Raw genomic sequence first — 15,884 nt, 5'->3', positions numbered from 1 at the left:
ATTAAAATATATTATTTTTTATTAAGAAAACAAATCCTACAAATGTCTTGAATATAACGTTAATCTCTTTATTTTATTGGCAAAGTTTTACATACACAAACAGAAATATGCTAAATCATCTCCCTCATTAACAGTTTTTTGTATCGAGTTTGACTTGTTTTATTTCTACTGTGGAATTGTTGAAAAGAAAAAATCTGAGATGTGCACTAATTATTATGACAATTATTTTGAATCCCCTGTCAACTCTTAAACTCATTGCATGTAGAAATGCTGTACACTAGACTTTGTGTAATTTATTTTTCTTTATTTATCGTTGTTTTTTTTACCATTGTTTTAGTTTTTTATGTTTCATATTTTGCATTGTGTTAAAAAAATACTAATTAAATAAATCAAACAGAAAAAAGTCTATTAAAGACAAATTATTATCCAATCTTGCTTCCTCTATCAAGTATTAAGAAATGATTTCATTCATTGCATGAAATACTGTTAAACATTTTAGAACGAAATGTCTTAAATTTGCAGTTCTGCCCAAAGCAAAAGAATATTTAAAATGTTAAATGACATAACTTCTTCTAATAGGTTTTTACACTTGAAATTTAATTTGGAGAATTCACCATGACATGTAAACACTTAATTAAAGATACAGAACATTTTTTACTTGCAGCTCTGTTCAATTGTTTTAGAAAAAAGTGCAAGACTGGTTGATAATAAAGATTGTGGATGCTGAAGGTTTGACTTCCACATTACAGGATTTACTATATGGAATTACTAAAGATTGCTCTGTTTTGCAGGATTTGATCAATATGATCATTGTATCAGCCAAATATGTTATTTATTAATGCAGATATTTTAAAACTCCTCCACTACACGGTGTCTTTACATAAGAACTTATAATCTTCATATTAATGAACTTAAGGCTTCATCACTTAATATTTTGTCAAATAATAAAGCTACTAAAATATCTATTTTCAGTCAATTTTGTAAACGCTTTTTGCTATTTCTGCGCAGAACATTGTAAAACGTCTGTGGATTTCTGTGGAATGATTTTGGGTGTATCGTAGCTGAAAACTTAATATGTTAAATTAAAAATGTATACACAATTTTGAACTTTTATTTCATGTTTACAATGCAAATCCAATTATATCCATTTATTTGGTCTCTCATATATCTACCATATATCTACTAAAAAACAGAAATGATTACTTCGCAATCTGTATTGTAATTAAATCAAATCAACATTTTCATATTAATAATATTACAGAAATTATTTTAAGAACGGAATAAATATAAATTTACACATTTAGTCTGCAGAAAACTGCCCGTCCCAACTTATTTTGGAATGTGTCACAGGTCTGAATGACAGGAAAGGATATATATGATCAAATGAAATGAAGTTGACCAAACAACACAACAAAATATTTGTGTTCTTATGGTTTGCAATGAAAATAACTTTTCCATATTGTCCCAACCTTTTCTAGTTTGGAGTCGTAGTACTACATGAATATATGCACTTTGAAAGATGATACCATGCTGTCTAATCATGCAATTTTTCTTTATTTCTTTATCCCCCCACATTATACGCAACAGTAGAAACTTCATTAAACTTCCCATCCAAACCTTTAACTTCAATGTCTGTACAGAATATATTCAATAGCCCAAAATACACATATAGCATAGGTTTATCACCATCCCTCTTTACATTGTCTGAATCAGTTCCTCCAATGAAAGCCAAGAAGGGCTGCCAGGTTTATATTTACATCCCAGTAGAGCCTCTGATTGCATAGCTGTGTCTGTTACCATATACAATATCATCAGTCCCCAAGAAAACCAAAGATCAACAAGTTCATTTCTAAATAATTAGGGAAGTATTTCCACACTAAACAATGCAATAAACGAGAACAGATCTACGAACTCTCTAAATACCTCAGAGATGACCTCTAGAGTGTTTAAGCAGAAGGTGAAGACTTGGAGATCTCCTGAACAAATGCAGTGGAATGGTGACTAATAACTAATCACCAGTGTGGATGTAACATCTAAGCTTACAGTTTTTTGTTGTGAAGTCTCGTGTATATTGAGTCTTCCTTCTTGAGTGAAAGTCTTTTCACATTGAGAGCATGAGTGAGACTTATCTCCAGTGTGAATCTTCACGTGTCTGATAAAGGATCCTTGATGTATAAAAGTCCGCATTCGGCGCACGGGTGGGATTAGTTAGTGTGAGTTTTCATGTGCTTGGTGAAGCGTTCTAGTGAAGAGAAACTCCTTCCACAGGGAGAGCACGAGTGAGGCTTATCTCCGGTGTGAATCTTCATGTGTCTGATAAGAGACGATCGGAGTGTAAAAGTCTTTGCACACTCTGAGCACTGAAAGGATTGCTTGTTAGACTGAATATTCCTGTGCTTGCTGAGGCTTCCTAGTGAAGGGAAACTCTTTCCAGGTTGAGAGCTTGAGTGAGGCTTCTTGTCGTCGTGAGTTTCCATGTGCTTCCAAACACTTTGTTGGCTTTTAAAACTCCTCCCACACTGAGAGCACGAATAACACTTCTTGTTGGTGTAAGTTTTCATGTGTATCCTAACACTTCTTTGGCTTTTGAAACTCTTTCCGCATTGTGAGCATGAGTAGGGCCTCTCGTTGCTGTGACTTATCATGTGCATATTGAGGTGTGTTTGCTGAATAAAACTCTTTCCACATATGGAGCACGAGTAAGGTTTCTCTCCGGTGTGAATCCTCATGTGATTTTTAAAGTTTTTTCTACTTAAACGCTTTCCACACAGTTCGCAGACACGGGTTTTCATTTCAGGGTGAGTTTTGACATGGGCTTTGAGTTTTTTGCTAGTATTGAAACACGTTCCACAGTATTGACAGGCGTAAGGCTTCTCTCTAGGATGCATCCTTCTCAAATGGAGTTCAAAACATCTGCCATTTCTGAAACCTTTCCCACAGTACTGGCAGGTGACAGGCTTGATTCCAGAGTGAATGCTTAAATGGGTATGAAAACGAGCTTCGGTTGAAAAACTCTTTCCACACTGAGAGCACGAGTAAGACTTCTCGACTTCCTCGCAAGAGTTGAGCGTCTCTCCAGTGTGAATCTTCATGTGCTCGCTAAGACATTCTTGACTTTCAAAACTCGTTCTACACTGAGCGCACAAGTAAAATTTTTCGACTTCCTCAAAAGAGTAGCTCTGTTCTCTAGTATGAATCTCTATGTGCTCGGTAAGACATTCTTGGCTTTCAAAACTCATTCCACACTGACAGCACAAGTAAGACTTTTGGACTTCCTCGCAAGAGTAAAGCTCCTCTTTGGTGTGAATCTTTATGTCCTCTCTAAGACATTCTGGGCTTTTAAAACTGTTGTCATTCTCAGGGCACGAATATGATTTCTCAATAGTGTGAACTCTCATGTGCCTGTTGAGGAGTGCTTGTATATTAAAACTCTTTCCACACTGAGAGCACGGGTACGACTTCTCGACTTCTCCATTAGAGTACAGCTTCTCTCTGGTGTGAATCTTCATGTGTTTGATAAAGCATCCTCGGATTACAAAAGTCTTTCCACACTCGGAGCACGAATAAGATTTCTTGTTGGTGTGAATTTCCATGTGCTCATTAAGACATTCTTGGCTTTCAAAACTCTTTCCACACTGAGTGCACAAGTTAGACTTTTTGACTTCCTCACAAGAGTCGCTCTGTTCTCCGGTGTGAATCTCCATGTGCTCTCTAAGACATTCTTGGGTTTTAAAGCTCTTTCCACACTGAGAGCACGGATAAGACTTCTCGACTTCTCCATTAGAGTTCAGCTCTTCTCCGGTGTGAATCTTCATGTGCTTGCTAAGACATTCTTGGCTTTTAAAACTCTTTCCACACTGAGAGCACGAGTAAGACTTTTCGACTTCCTCGCAAGAGTCGCTCTGTTCTTCAGTGTGAATCTCCATGTGCTCGCTAAGACATTCTGGGCTTTCAAAACTCTTTCCACACTCAGAGCATGAATAAGATTTCTTGTTAGTGTGAATCTTCAAGTGCTCACTGAGACATTTTTGGCTTTTAAAAGTCTTTCCACACTGAGAGCACGAGTAAGACATCTCGACTTCCTCGCAAGAGTTGAGCTTCTCTTCGGTGTGAATCTTCGTGTGCTCGCTAAGACATTCTGGGCTTTTAAAACTCTTGTCATTCTCAGAGCACGAATATGTTTTCTCGTTAGTGTGAACACTCATGTGCCTGTTGAGGAGTGCTTGTATATTAAAACTCTTTCTACACTGAGAGCACGGGTAAGACTTCTCGACTTCCTCGCAAGAGTTGAGCTTCTCTTCGGTGTGAATCTTCGTGTGCTCGCTAAGACATTCTGGGCTTTTAAAACTCTTGTCATTCTCAGAGCACGAATATGATTTCTCGTTAGTGTGAACACTCATGTGCCTGTTGAGGAGTGCTTGTATATTAAAACTCTTTCTACACTGAGAGCAGGGGAAAGTCTTCTCGACTTCTCCATTAGAGGAGAGCTTCTCTCTGGTGTGAATCTTCATGTGTTTGATAAAGCATCCTCGGATTACAAAAGTCTTTCCACACTCGGAGCACGAATAAGATTTCTTTTTGGTGTAAATTTCAATGTGCTCGCCAAGACATTTTTGGCTTTTAAAAGTCTTACTCGTGCTCTCAGTTTGGAAAGACTTCTCGATTTCCTTGCAAGAGTCGCTCTGTTCTTCGGTATGAATCTTCATGTGCTCGCTATGACATTCTTGGCTTTTAAAACTCTTTTTACACTGACAGCACAAGTAAGACTTTTCAACTTCCTTGCAAGAGTAGAGCTCCTCTTCGGTGTGAATCTTTATGTCTTCTCTAAGACATTCTGGGCTTTTAAAACTCTTGTCATTCTGAGGGCACGAATATGATTTCCCGTTAGTGTGAACACTCATGTGCCTGTTGAGGAGTGCTTGTATATTAAAACTCTTTTTACATTGAGAGCACGGGAAAGACTTCTCGACTTCTCCATTAGCGTGGAGCTTCTCTCTGGTGTGAATCTTCATGTGTTTGATAAAGCATCCTCGGATAACAAAAGTCTTTCCACACTCTGAGCACGAATAAGATTTCTTTTTGGTGTGAATTTCCATGTGCTCGCTAAGACATTTTTGGCTTTTAAAAGTCTTACTCGTGCTCTCAGTTTGGAAAGACTTCTCGATTTCCTTGCAACAGTCGATCTGTTCTCCGGTGTGAATCTTCATGTGCTCGCTAAGACATTCTTGGCTTTCAAAACTCATTTTACACTGAGGGCACGAGTAAGACTTCTCGACTTCCTCGCAAGAGTTGAGCTTCTCTCCGGTGTGAATCTTCGTGTGCTCGCTAAGACATTCTGGGCTTTCAAAACTCTTTCCACACTGAGAGCACGAGTAAGACATTTGAAATTCCTCACAAGAGTCGCTCTGTTCTCCAGTGTGAATCTTCATGTCCTCGCTAAGACATTCTGGGCTTTTAAAACTGTTGTCATTCTCAGGGCACGAATATGATTTCTCGTTAGTGTGAACACTCATGTGCCTGTTGAAGAGTGCTTGTATATTAAAACTCTTTCCACACTGAGAGCACAGGAAAGACTTCTCGACTACTCCATTAGAGGAGAGCTTCTCTTTGGTGTGAATCTTTATAAGTTTGATAAAGCATCCTCGGGTTACAAAAGTCTTTTTTCTACAGTCAGAGCATGAATAAGATTTCTTGTTGGTGTGAATTTCCATGTGCTCGCTAAGACATTCTTGGCTTTTAAAACTCTTTTTACACTGACAGCACAAGTAAGACTTTTCAACTTCCTCGCAAGAGTAAAGCTCCTCTTCGTTGTGAATCTTTATGTCCTCTCTAAGACATTCTGGGCTTTTAAAACTGTTGTCATTCTCAGGGCATGAATATGTTTTCTCGTTAGTGTGAACACTCATGTGCCTGTTGAGGAGTGCTTGTATATTAAAACTCTTTTTACACTGAGAGCACGGGAAAGACTTCTCGACTTCTCCATTAGAGGAGAGCTTCTCTCTGGTGTGAATCTTCATGTGTTTGATAAAGCATCCTCGGATTACAAAAGTCTTTCCACACTCTGAGCACGAATAAGATTTCTTTTTGGTGTGAATTTCCATGTGCTCGCTAAGACATTTTTGGCTTTTAAAAGTCTTACTCGTGCTCTCAGTTTGGAAAGACTTCTCGATTTCCTTGCAAGAGTCGATCTGTTCTCCGGTGTGAATCTTCATGTCCTCGCTAAGACATTCTGGGCTTTTAAAACTGTTGTCATTCTCAGGGCACGAATATGATTTCTCGTTAGTGTGAACACTCATGTGCCTGTTGAAGAGTGCTTGTATATTAAAACTCTTTCCACACTGAGAGCACAGGAAAGACTTCTCGACTACTCCATTAGAGGAGAGCTTCTCTTTGGTGTGAATCTTTATAAGTTTGATAAAGCATCCTCGGGTTACAAAAGTCTTTTTTCTACAGTCAGAGCATGAATAAGATTTCTTGTTGGTGTGAATTTCCATGTGCTCGCTAAGACATTCTTGGCTTTTAAAACTCTTTTTACACTGACAGCACAAGTAAGACTTTTCAACTTCCTCGCAAGAGTAGAGCTCCTCTTCGTTGTGAATCTTTATGTCCTCTCTAAGACATTCTGGGCTTTTAAAACTGTTGTCATTCTCAGAGCACGAATATGTTTTCTCGTTAGTGTGAACACTCATGTGCCTGTTGAGGAGTGCTTGTATATTAAAACTCTTTCTACACTGAGAGCATGGGAAAGACTTCTTGACTTCTCCATTAGAGTACAGCTTCTCTCTGGTGTGAATCTTCATGTGTTTGATAAAGCATCCTCGGATTACAAAAGTCTTTCCACACTCGGAGCACGAATAAGATTTCTTGTTAGTGTGAATCTTCATGTGCTCACTAAGACATACTGGGCTTTTAAAACTCTTTCCACACTGAGAGCACGGATAAGACTTCTCGACTTCTCCATTAGAGTTCAGCTCCTCTCCGGTGTGAATCTTCATGTGCTTGCTAAGACATACTTGGCTTTCAAAACTCTTTCCACACTGAGAGCACGAGTAAGACTTTTCGACTTCCTGGCAAGAGTCGCTCTGTTCTTCGGTGTGAATCTCCATGTGCTCGCTAAGACATTCTGGGCTTTCAAAACTCTTTTCTTTTTCAGAGCACAGATATGATTTCTCGTTAGTGTGAACACTCATGTGCCTGTCGAGGAGTGCTTGTAAAGAAAAACTCCTTCCACACTGAGCGCACGAGTGAGGCTTCTTGCCGGTGTGAGTTCTCATGTGGGCATTAAAACGTCTTCGTTGAGTAAAACTCTGTTCACACTTGATGCAAGAGTAGCGCTTCTTAACAGCGTGAATTTTCATGTGCCTTTTAACATATTTTTGGCTTTTGTAACTCTTTCCGCATTGAGAGCAAGCGTAGGATTTCTCATCGCAGTGCGTTTGCATGGGCTTGTCAAGGCTTTCTTGGTTTATAAAAGCTTTTTCACGTTGAGAGCGCGAGGAAAGCTTCTTGCCGGTGTGAATTTTCATGTGCATCCCAACATATCGTTGGCTTTTGAAACTCTTTCCGCATTGAGAGCACGAGTAAGGCCTCTCCTTCCTGTGAGTTATCATGTGTGCATTGAGGTGACTTTGCAGAATAAAGCTCTTTCCACATGTGGAGCACGAGTAAGGCTTCTCCACAGTGTGAATATGCATGTGCCTGTTAACACAGTCTTGGGTTTTAAAATTCCTTCCACACTCAGAGCAGAAGAAAGGCTTCTCGGCAGTGTGAAATTTCATGTGCACATTAAGGCGTGTTTGGCTTATAAAACCCTTTCCACATTTGGAGCACGAGTAAGGCCTCTCGTCAGAGTGAGCTTTTATGTGTGCATTTAGGTCTCCTAGTTTATTAAAACTCCTCCCACACTGAGAGCACGAGTGAGGCTTCTTGTTGGTGTGAGTTTTCATGTGTAACCTAACACATCTTTGGCTTTTGAAACTCTTTCCGCATTGTGAGCATGAGTAGGGCCTCTCGTTGCTGTGACTTATCATGTGTATTTTGAGGCGTCCTTGCTCAATAAAACTCTTTCCACATATGGAGCACGAGTAAGGCTTCTCGCCAGTGTGATTTACTATGTGATTTTTAAGAGAGGTTTTAAAAGAGAAGCTCATTCCACAGTAAGAGCACGAGTAAGGTTTCTCTCCGGTGTGAATCCTCATGTGTTTTTTTAAGCTTTTTCTACTTAAACGCTTTCCACACAGTTCACAGGCACAGGTTTTCATTTCAGGGTGAGTTTTGACATGGGCTTTGAGTTTTTTGCTAGTATTGAAACACGTTCCACAGTATTGACAGGCGTAAGGCTTCTCTCTAGCGTGCATCCTTTTCAAATGGAGCTTAAAACATCTGCCATTTCTGAAACCTTTCCCACAGTATTGGCAGGTGAAAGGCTTGATTCCAGAGTGAATGCTTAAATGGGTATGAAAACGAGCTTCGGTTGTAAAACTCTTTCCACACTGAAGGCAAGTGTAGGGCATCGCTCTGCTGTGGATATTCATGTGTGCATCAAGAGACTCTTTAAGTTCAAAGCGCTCTCCACACTCTGAGCAAATGTGAGAATTATCTTCAATGTGAGTTTCAAGGCCTACTTGGTGATCGAATTTCATGCTCTTTTCATCGTCCTCCAATTTCATCACAATCAGATCTAGGGTCGAAAAGAGACAAATACGAGTTAAACATTGTTTAAAAGGAACTGTAGTACAAAAAGCAACAGTGCGAGTGTGGCAAATTTGCAATTATGTGCGAAAGAGAAATGTCAAGCTGCAATGCAAAACTAATCTGCAACAGGCTTCAACACACCTTTAGTTTTCAGTGTAGTTAGGGCCTTCTCACACTATGCTATCCGAACTGTGCCCAGGCCCGTTTCCCGGATCGTTTGAGAAGTGTGAGTGCGCTGAAGTGTGGTTTATTCATAAACTAATTTCGAGAGGATCACGTGCTTATAATCAACACGGCTGGCTCCTTGTTAGCTCCGTAATCAGCCCTATTAGATGATTACGGAAGCATTATAAATAACCTGAGTTTTCCACTCTAGTTATCTTCGTCTTGAAGCTCCCCCCCTTTCCACCCCTACATCCTCCCACTTTTTCTGATCGGGCGACACGGTGGCCCAGTGGCTAGCACTGTTGCCTCACAGCAAGAACACCGCTAGTCCAACCCATCGGGCTGGTTGGTGTTTCTGTGTGGAGTTTGCATGTTCTCCCCGTGTTCGCGTGGGTTTTCCCCGGGTTCCCCGGTTTCCTCCCACCGCCCAAAAACATAAACCATAGCCAATCGACTAAAACAAATTATCACCCAATACAACCTGAGTTTACACTTCTCACGGTGACAAGCAGGGGAGTTCTCGAGACCTACCTGACCTCGAATTTCCCTCTCGCCCTTCTAACGGGAGGGAGCCCCGGGCTCGAGGATATTCCGAGCTCAGGGCTCTCTCCCGGGACAGCATGCCAAATACGCTTTATTGATTATCAGCTAAGTGTGAACTCTTGAATTGGGCGCAATTCACTTGGGCTTTGGCGCGGTACGCTTGTGTGTGAGTGCAAAATGTGCCTGAGCCCGAAACTAAAAGCAAGACCTGACTTTTAAGGGACTGTTTCATATGGATTTATCAATCACTCTTACTCTTAGGCACAGCTGTGGTGCAGTGATGGGTTTGCGTCTTTAATAATCTACGACAGTTTGCATTCATTGAACTGTAAGAATGATTAATAAACACATATGAAACAGTCCTTTAAAAGTCACGTCTTGTTTTCAGTTTCAGCCTAGCCCAAGTGAACCGCTCTCTGGCAAACCTCTTCCAACAGGGCCAGGGCTGGCCAAGTGAACACTTCTCAAATGATCCAGGAAACGGGCCTGGGCACGGTTTGGATAGCATAGTGTGAGTACACCCTTATTGCCGATGGACATTAGGCATCAAGTTCCTTACTTTTCTTTTATCTTATTTCGTACGCATGACTTTGATGATTTTTGTCAGAGAGAGAGACCTCACATTAACTCTATAAAGAGCCATTTCAGTTCATTTTCAAATGAAAAATAGTACTTAATCACTCTGTCTAATCTTCAAGAGCAGCCCACAGCAGCTCTTGTCATGTTCTGTGGCTGACGTGACTTGCGTTGCTTCGGTCTCTACTATTCTGATCCAGGGACACAGTTTCAGCTTCTCCAGATCTCGTTTGATCAGGCTCATTATCAGATTTACACATGGTCTCTTTGCAATTTTGAAAATACAGACATTATTTAGAAAGGCCACTATGCCATTATTTGTTTTCACTGATATGCCATAATAAATCCACGTGCCACATTGACATTAAACTTTCAAATTAAGGCGGGGGCCACAAACTATCGTCCAAATGCGGGAAATAGAAATTAATTTCTATCATTTTAGACAGGGTCGAGTCGGGCTTGTGCAATAAATGAACAGTCATGTGATGCATTTAGATTAGCGCGAGAAAGTAATCAAATAGTTTGTTACAACATTAAGATCTATCCCTGCAAAGGTGAAACAAATTATGACGGAGAGGTTAAAAGAACAAATTTTGACTGCGGTGAGGCCAGCGGCCAGTTCAATAAGAACAGTCATTCTAAACGACTCATATAAACGACTCATTCATGTAAAAAGGCAAAAGAGCTGTTTGCAGCTGCACATTTGAATAATGTCGGGCTATAAACGCATTGCACAAATTATGAAAACATTGTTATAGTGGCAATCTCACTGATCTGATCGACTTGCTGAAATCATTAAGGCCACGTTTACACTAATATGTTTTAATTGTAAAACGAATAACTTCTGCTACGGTCAGGTCTTCCAACACACTAACCTTTTTGACCCCCGAATACAGACTTTTTTTGTAGATGTGGGCATTTAAATAAGGCTGAAATGAGTGAGTTAAGCACTGAGGTTGAAAACCAACCTGCTTCTTCCTCAGCATCTTCCTGTTTGATTTCGAGTGTTTCTTCAGTCATCATGTCTTCACTCTCCTCTTTAATCAACGCCATCTTTATAACAGTCTGAGCCGGTCGCTTCAGCAGGAGATTCTCTGGGTTTGGACACTAGAGGACATTCAACAAAACATACAAATAAATCTCTCTCCCACATTAAAATGCACTGAGATGTTAGTAAAATAACCATCATTTGGTATGCATATACTTGTGGTACATTTATTTTCAAAGTTTAACTCTGGTTATTGTAGTAAAACCAAGATTAAGTTGTGGTAACATGATTTGTCTACAATAACCATATTTTTGAGTTTTGCTTGTAGTAAAACCATGGGTCATTTTCATAAGCTAGTGTGTTCCAATCAGCTAATGTGCACACTAATGAGGGAGTCAGTCAGATTGAGTTATTGACCATAAAAAAAAAAAAAAAAACAATAACTAAACCAGGGCTTGACAATAAGGACTGCCCAGGGCCAGTGTGCGAGAAGCTCGGGGCAGTGTACAGAATGGTTACTGGCCAAATCAGCCACTGCTGCCTTGTCACAAAAGTTTGGCTGCGACTGTCTGTCAATTGCGCACAAATACAATGACGTTTGTTTCTGAATCTGTCTTGTTTTACGTTGATTAGTGCAGTTCGTTTGGCATATGTGAATCCAGCAATTGCACTCGGATCAGCACCAAATCAACTGGTCCTAGATCGCCTGCATGAGGTGGTCTCTGCTTGATTGAGCGGATCGATTGTAGTGAGAAAACAAAACAATCCAACAAGCTAACGACCGAGGCTACATCAGTGTAATATGACTGTGTAATAGCCACATATACGGCTATACGAAGAGAGGATGATGAGTAGGGCGAGATGTCATTCCTAACAGCAAGTGTGCATTTCATGTCTAATGCGAAAGTGAAAGCATGCTGAAATATTACAGAGCGCTGTTTATCAGTTAGAAACACTGACCAAAGTTACTATCTGATAATTTTTCCATATTTTAATCCAATAATATGTTGTATAAGGCCTGCTGTTTTGTTTTCTTTTGAGCTGTCAGTGCAAAAATAAGCTCAACATTGATCTCCTTCATGATCTGATGCAGTCTCAGATCATCTGTTGTTTCGCTCTATAATTTAAGCCTATAATGCAGAATTCTACTCAACGTATTTTTAAGAGATCGATTAATTCAATAGATAGATTTTTACAAAACTTGACAACTGAAATGAGGCTCTGTATGAGAAAGTCTGACCTCTCTGATTTATATTTGCTGACTATGTCTGTGGGTGTCAAAATTAAAGTGCACATTTCTGCTTTTTATACACAACTGCTCAAAAGTGTGGGGTCAGTATGATTGTTAAATATTTTAAAATAAGCTTCTCCTGCTCACCAAAGCTGCATTCATTTCATCATAATCACAGCACACATTGTAAAATTGTGAAATGATATTGTTCAAAAGTAGTTTATAATTTAACGTACTTATTTATTCCAGTGATTTTAAAGATGAATTTTCAGCTTCGCTACTCCAGTCTTAAGAGTCACATGATCCTTCAAAAATCACTCTAATATTAATTATTATTGTTGTTATTATTATTATCAGTAACAGTAATAAAAGTACTAATGACTGGAGTAGTAATTTTATTTGAAACTACATAAAATAAGAAAGCAGTTATTTAAATATCTGAATAGATTTTAAATTTTTTTTTTTACATTTAATAAACTTCACCTTGAACTTAATCATTTTCCTTTAAGAAAAAAACATGAAAAAAAATGTATAAAACTGCCTCCAAACTTTTGACAGATAGCATGCATGTGTGTGTGTGTGTGTGTGTGTGTATATATATATATATATATATACACACACATACACACACACACATATATATATATACATATACATACACATACATACATACACAGAGAGTTAACTCTAGGATTTTTCCCAGCTGTGGCGGCAGGCCTTTTTTAGACAGATCTACCAACCACCTGTGCCCTTATTTCAATGACAAATGTCGTGAGCGCAGTATTAAGTTAAGATCGCATTTATGTAATAGCCTATAAGCATGCAAATCTCTTTGCTTGCGCACCGATTACCTCTGCTAGTGCACAAAACTTCTTGCACGCCTCCTCAAATATACACTGCTCAAGCGCAGATCTTCTTGCGAGCTCTCAAATAAACACTGCTGAAGTGTGCTTTAGCTCGTTTATGTAACAAATATGTCTCCAACATTTATTAGATTTAATATTAATATTTATAAAGACCTACAAAGTGGTCATAATGCATCATTAAGTAAAGTGAAACGGCTATACGTCGTGTTTGCTGACCTCACGCATCACTCACCTGTCAGTCAGCACTTAACCTTGAAGGGTTAAATAAATAACGCACAGCACCTCTACAGTTATAAAAAAATATATGTATATTAAATTTAGTTACATCAAAATATTTTTTTTAAATTGTCAGTTGTATTAAAAAAAAAGTTATGCTGAATAAAAGGGTAGGTGTTAAAATTTAGTTTGGCTTTTGAAACATTATAAATACTTAAAATACTGTGTGTGGTTAAGAAAAAGCTATTACCTTCTTCTGTGTGGTGGGGCCAGTACAAATTTAGCAGGGCAGGTGAAAATCTGAACCACTGGCTCGATCGGGCCAGTGGAAAACGTCCTTAGCGTTGAACCCTGCAAACATTAATAAACAAACACAAATCATGGAGAACATGCTGTAAATTTACATTCGGTATTCAATCAGTTGTTAATTATGTTTAACTGACTGCACTCAAATGACCACATTTACGCTGGTTTGTAAAAGTGTAAGTGATTAAATGCTTGTTTTTGCTCTTCATTTACAGTTCACCTTCATTTACGGTAATCATCTCACAATTTCTCTCCTCACATCTTTTTTAATTTTTAATAATAGCTATATTATTGACTCAAACTATTTTTTAACCAATCGTTTTAACAGAGACATCAATCATGTTTAAATCATGTTTTAAAATCGTTTAACTTATAAAGAGTTCAAGCTGGTTTGAGTCTCAGCTGGGTCAGTTGGTGTTTCTGTGTGGTGTTTGCATGTTCTCCCCGTGTTTGTGTGGGTTTCCTCCGGGTGCTCCAGTCTCGCCCACAGTCCAAACACATGCACTATAGGGCAATTGGGTAAGCTAAATTGTCCGTAGTGTATGTGTGTAAATGAGTGTGTATGGGGCATATGCTGCGTAAAACATATGCTGGAATAGTTGCCGGTTCATTCCGCTGAGGCGACCCCAGATTAATAAAGGGACTAAGTCGAAAAGAAAATGAATGAGTTCAAGTCTGTTCACAATTTCCCATTTCTGTTTAGGAAATTAAATTCTGTCTTTAAAATGATTCTTGTTAAATGTATGTAACCAACCCGAAATTAAATTTAGTAGCTGTTGGGCCGATTTCTTTTTCTTTTTTTTTTTTTGCTTACATATTTGTAAAATATTTTTATGATAAAGTACATTTTTTATTACAGAATGACACATATACTCAGATTACACAAACAAATCTTTAGGAATGAAGTAAAACAAGTCTCTCGACAAAATATTTGTTTATATTTTAAAATGTATATTTTATGAATATTGTATGATAATTATGAATGTTATGCTTTGAGTATATTCGGCAACCATATTTTATGATAATGCTTTCAATTCTGGCTAATAAGTATTATTAAGTATACTTATTTATTTTAGTTTGCATTTGTAATTTCATCCTAAAAAATCTGTTCTGAATGCTCATTCGTAAAGAGAGGAGTTTAATAGAGAATGTACCTTAGAGAATGTCAGGCTAACTGCCTTTAAATACTGCATAATAATATAAAATAATAATTAAGTTAAAGAACTTCTTCAAAATCATACATACAAATTACCCAGTTAAATCTGTATTATAAATAACAGACACATATCAAGCAGATAAAGAAAGGCTCACTTATTTCTTTGTTTAAATATTACGTTTTAAACAAATTCGGAATGAATCTGGCAGAATACAGCTTTAATCTGAGATATTTTAAATTGTGGTTTAACATCACAGGATATTATTATATGTAACAAAACAATTCCAATAAAGATTTAATGTGGACTTCTGTATTCTGCAGGCAAAAACTCAGAAAATTAATTTTATTTATTAAGTTCCCATATATTTCCCAGAGATGGGTTGCGGCTGGAAGGGCATCCTGGAATGGATAAGTTGGCGGTTCATTCCGCTGTGGCGACCCCCGATTAATAAAAGGACTTAGCCGACAAGAAAATGAATGAAGTTCCCATATAGAGCACAAAAAACACCTCACACTTCCTTAATTCTTCAGTTTTTCTTCTAATATATTCATATCAAAGTTTAGAGCACTTAACGTTAAGCCTGCAGTGATTATAAGGAAATCTTAGTTTTAGCATAAACAGCGTTTAAAACGGTTTAGTTTTGACTTAAACTGTTTTAAAAAGTTTGACACGCGTCTATAATTCAACACCCGATACTTTAACCATGGTGTTTTAAACAATAATTCATTGTTTTGCTACAATTTTGACTTTATATTGCGATTTCCATTGTTATGTTTTCATTTCTACGATGAAGGTAAAGCAGTAAAAGCTCCGCTTCTCAACGACTAACATTACAGTTACACGCTAATGATCAAGTAACGTACGTTTAAGACAAACTTAAGATATCCCGAGCGAAATAAGAAGCACACTTCATCTTAATCATGTTTAGATGCGATTTACTCCTAAATTAAGGTTAATAAATACAAGTTAAACAATCTCATCAAGCGGATAAAAAATTCAAACCTTTCTTCCGCTGAATCCGGAAAGCGGGAGCGCGGCGCAGTCTTGTGATGTCATACTAAGAAACAAGTTCCGGCCAAAAAGGATATGATACCCCAAACATTTGACCAAATGTAGTATAAAAGAGATAAATCCTGTGCAGA

At 38.3% G+C, this 15,884-nt stretch overlaps 1 protein-coding gene and 1 long non-coding RNA gene across 8 annotated transcripts; one reads left to right on the top strand and one right to left on the bottom strand.

Annotated features, from left to right (window-relative positions):
• Positions 1-48: 48 nt before the first annotated feature.
• Positions 49-4,804, top strand: LOC147840490 (uncharacterized). Its single transcript, XR_015508986.1, has 2 exons — positions 49-4,259; positions 4,453-4,804. It is a non-coding gene; the product is annotated as an uncharacterized LOC147840490 (long non-coding RNA).
• On the bottom strand, positions 1,534-15,777 carry znf1007 (zinc finger protein 1007). Of its 7 annotated transcripts, none has more exons than XM_087283450.1 (5): positions 15,745-15,777; positions 13,530-13,630; positions 10,947-11,085; positions 4,442-8,680; positions 1,534-3,245 (listed from the first exon to the last, which is right to left on the bottom strand). In XM_087283450.1, the coding sequence occupies exons 3-5, from the start codon at positions 11,029-11,031 to the stop codon at positions 3,229-3,231; spliced, it is 4,341 nt and encodes a 1,446-aa protein (XP_087139576.1). In that variant the 5' UTR covers positions 11,032-11,085; positions 13,530-13,630; positions 15,745-15,777; the 3' UTR covers positions 1,534-3,228. The 7 variants fall into 7 exon arrangements, with proteins under 7 accessions (XP_087139576.1, XP_087139573.1, XP_087139572.1 ...); XM_087283447.1 differs by having other exon boundaries at positions 1,534-5,910; positions 6,694-8,680; XM_087283448.1 differs by lacking the exon at positions 1,534-3,245 and adding an exon at positions 3,570-3,857 and having other exon boundaries at positions 3,968-8,680.
• Positions 15,778-15,884: the final 107 nt, after the last annotated feature.

Source organism: Danio rerio, chromosome 15, assembly GCF_052040795.2.
Source record: "Danio rerio strain M-AB ecotype USA chromosome 15, GRCz13ab, whole genome shotgun sequence".
Classification (NCBI taxonomy): Eukaryota; Metazoa; Chordata; class Actinopteri; order Cypriniformes; family Danionidae; genus Danio; species Danio rerio.
The sequence above is the reverse complement of the archived record's forward strand: the minus strand, read 5'-3'. Positions and strand labels throughout refer to the sequence as shown.

Excerpts from the sequence above, each read along its gene's own strand:
- znf1007 (XM_087283446.1), bottom strand. The coding sequence starts at position 11,031 with ATGGCGTTGATTAAAGAGGAGAGTGAAGACATGATGACTGAAGAAACA. Across the intron at positions 8,681-10,946 it reads AGATGCTGAGGAAGAAGCAG|ATCTGATTGTGATGAAATTG; the intron begins GTTGGTTTTCAA and ends TTTCGACCCTAG.